Source organism: Corvus brachyrhynchos, unplaced genomic scaffold (genome assembly GCF_000691975.1).
Source record: "Corvus brachyrhynchos isolate BGI_N302 unplaced genomic scaffold, ASM69197v1 scaffold175, whole genome shotgun sequence".
Lineage (NCBI taxonomy): Eukaryota > Metazoa > Chordata > Aves > Passeriformes > Corvidae > Corvus > Corvus brachyrhynchos.
Window position 1 is genome coordinate 3728766 of NW_008238448.1, and position 2942 is coordinate 3731707.

At 45.5% G+C, this 2942-nt stretch overlaps 1 protein-coding gene across 1 annotated transcript in view; it reads right to left on the reverse strand.

Moving 5' to 3' along the window:
- Window positions 1–933: 933 nt before the first annotated feature.
- Window positions 934–2942, reverse strand: part of PITX2 (paired like homeodomain 2) — a 17768-nt gene continuing 15759 nt past the window's right edge. Inside the window, 1 exon segment of the mRNA XM_008635618.2 lies at window positions 934–2241. Within this exon segment, the coding sequence (XP_008633840.1) occupies window positions 1678–2241 (564 nt within the window). The 3' untranslated portion in view covers window positions 934–1677.

Below are 2942 nucleotides of genomic sequence, written 5' to 3' on the forward strand. Positions count from 1 at the left end.
CCGCGTAGAATTTCCTCCCTGCCGTCCCCTGCGCCCCTCGCCACTTTACGCGCCTGCGGAATTTCTTCGTGTCTCGATATTCCCGCCGGATCCTGCGGCTGCCCACCCTCTCGGCAGCCCCTCCTCGCCCGCCCGGGGTGTGAGCCGATGGGAGGGCCGAGCAGCAATTCATCTTGATTTGTTTCAATTGTCTGGCAATGGCAAAGTTATAATCCTGTATAATTTCACGAACAAGCAGGTTGAGAATGAATGGGTCAATATTATTTAAAACAAAACACACGAGAGCACGACCTTTCCCTTCAACGACGTGTTGCAGCACGAAGTCGCAGGAAACTCGGGCTAACCTCTCACCCCCCGCGCTCCACAGGGTTGCGGTTATTTGGGCTGCTCTTTGTTTCTCTTCATGTCTGAAAGGGGGATTTGGAAATAGAAATGTAATATTACATGAAGGATCTCCCCGCTAAAGGGAAAGAAGGTGAGCGCAGGGGGCGGCAAAGGGGACAGATTATTTTGAACAGGAGCAGTTTGTTTGCAAGCTGGCTTCTTAAAATTCCCTTTTTTTTTTTTCCTCTCCCACTCCCTTTTCTTTAATGTAATAAAAGCTTCCTTCACAGCAGGACAAATTTATGCTCGAGATGCAGCAACTTTGTGGCTGGTAATTCTCGAGTTCAATGATGGCAAATAATCCATTTTCTCGGGGCTGCGCAGAGGAAAAAATGGACCCAAGAGATCCAAGTCCCATGTTTCTCTAGTATGCAACGTTAGTACGAGGGATATTTTTTTTTAATGCGGAAAAAAATGCCAGCATTTATTTGTATTGCAAAAGTACTACCCCGAGTTGCCAGAGAATGAGATCCAGTGTCAACTATCAGTCAATCATGGCAGACTAGTTGCTGCTGCACAGCTTGGCTCAGTAAATAAAAAATCCAGACAGAACTGTATGCTGTATATTTTACTCCCATGAAATAAAACACATTTTTTTTTCATGTTTGCTGAAAAGTAAAACAATAATATTGTACGAAATGTTATACACAGGGCATGTTTTACATTGCAATATCAGAAACATCATTGCATCCACCAGAGGTACTATTCTAAAACTGATATTCACACAATTTTTTAATAATTATATGTTAGAAACATACAGTGTCGCATTTAGTATATACATTCCCTTGCTCGCAAGCGAAAAAATCCTAATCGCTTCTGTGTAACATGCTTTATTTTAAAGCCTAACCTTTTAAAAACACTGTTGTGATATTACTAACAACTGCTTTTATAAAATTAATTTGACATTTCGATATATATACATCCTTTCAGTCATTTTTATGTTAACAATGCTAAACTTAAAAAATAACAAGCTTATAGTAACATTAAAATGTCATATCATATCCAGTCAAACATTTGTCCATATATATATATATATATGTCCTTGTAACTGTTGAAATACTCTTAGTGAAAGAAAGATCTCAGAATCTGTAGGAGGTCCTTTGAAAACAAAGGAACTATCTTATTTCAGTGGTTTCCTCTTTTTTTTTCCTCCTCTCTCTCTTTCTCTTCCTCTCTGCCTCTGATTTTTCCTCCTTTCTTTTTCTCTCTAGTGCCCATTACTTTCTAGTGAAATTCTCAGTCTCTGCGGGAAATGGGGAGGGATTCCCACGCAGTGTTTCCTACTTGGATATTTCACACGGGTCTGTCCACCGCATACTGGCAAGCGCTCAGGTTGGAAGCGGGGTTCTGCACACTGGCATAGCCAAAACTGGAGTGCTGCTTGGCTTTAAGTCTCAGACTCGCCAAGCTCGAGTTACATGTGTCCCTATAAACATACGGAGGTGTTGGAGGAGCATAAGGACAGGCTGGCGTTGGCACTGCAGAATTTAGGGAGGGATTGCTCAAGTTGTTCAAGTTATTCAGGCTGTTGAGGCTGGAGCCGGGCACCCCGGTGACTGCAGAAGGTACCATGCTTGAAGACATACTCATGGAGGATATGGAGTTTGGAGGGGAGAACATGCTCTGAGAAGACAGAGGGTTGACATTCATGGAGTTGAAAAAAGGAAAGCTTTTGGTGGAGAGGGAGGCGGAGGTCAGGCCCTTGGCTGCCCAGTTGTTGTACGAGTAGCCGGGGTACATGTCATCGTAGGGCTGCATGAGGCCGTTAAACTGCGGACCGAAGCCGTTTTTGCAGAGCTCGGCTTGCTGGTTCCTTTCTCTCTTTCTCCATTTTGCTCTGCGGTTCTTGAACCAAACCTTTGGAAACGGGGGGAGAGGGAGGGAGGGAGATGCGAGTTAGTCAGGAACCACCACCGCCGCCGCAGCCCTTTGCAGGTTCTCGGGGCAACAGCCGAGCCTGTCCCTATAGAAGTTATATATAAAAAGGTATACGAATATATATATATATATTAATATATCTCCACATATATAGGTTCACCTCCTCCTCTGTGGAACCCTGCGCTGGGCCGGGGCAGGGATGCGCTGCCGGACAGCCGAGCATCCTCGGGGCCGCCCGGGTTTAGCAAGGCAGATTCATGGCCGCATCATTCCACTCTTACCACAGCCCCCCCGTCCCCCCTCCCAATCCCCCTGAAGCCCTCCACATAATTTGTGATGCTCTAATTCGCGCCACAGAGGCCAACGCTTCCTTCTTATTCTCTCTCTTCTCTCCTGCCCCCCGCCCCTTCATTTCTCTCTTGGGGTTTTTCCCTTCCCCCCCTCCTTCTCTCTTGGCTTTTTCCGTACTGAAGCCATCCAGGAAAAATACAAAAGTGCAAAACCGAGAGTAAAACGCCTGGAAACCCGCGGAATATTTAAGGCGATGGTACGGGAAAGGAGGGGGAAGCCAGCAACTAATAAATCGTCGCTTCAGTTTGTTAAAGCTGCAAGTTCCTCTAGCGTGAAAGCTTCCAGAACCGAAAACCACTTTCTAAACAAACTTGTTCGACTGCTCTTTG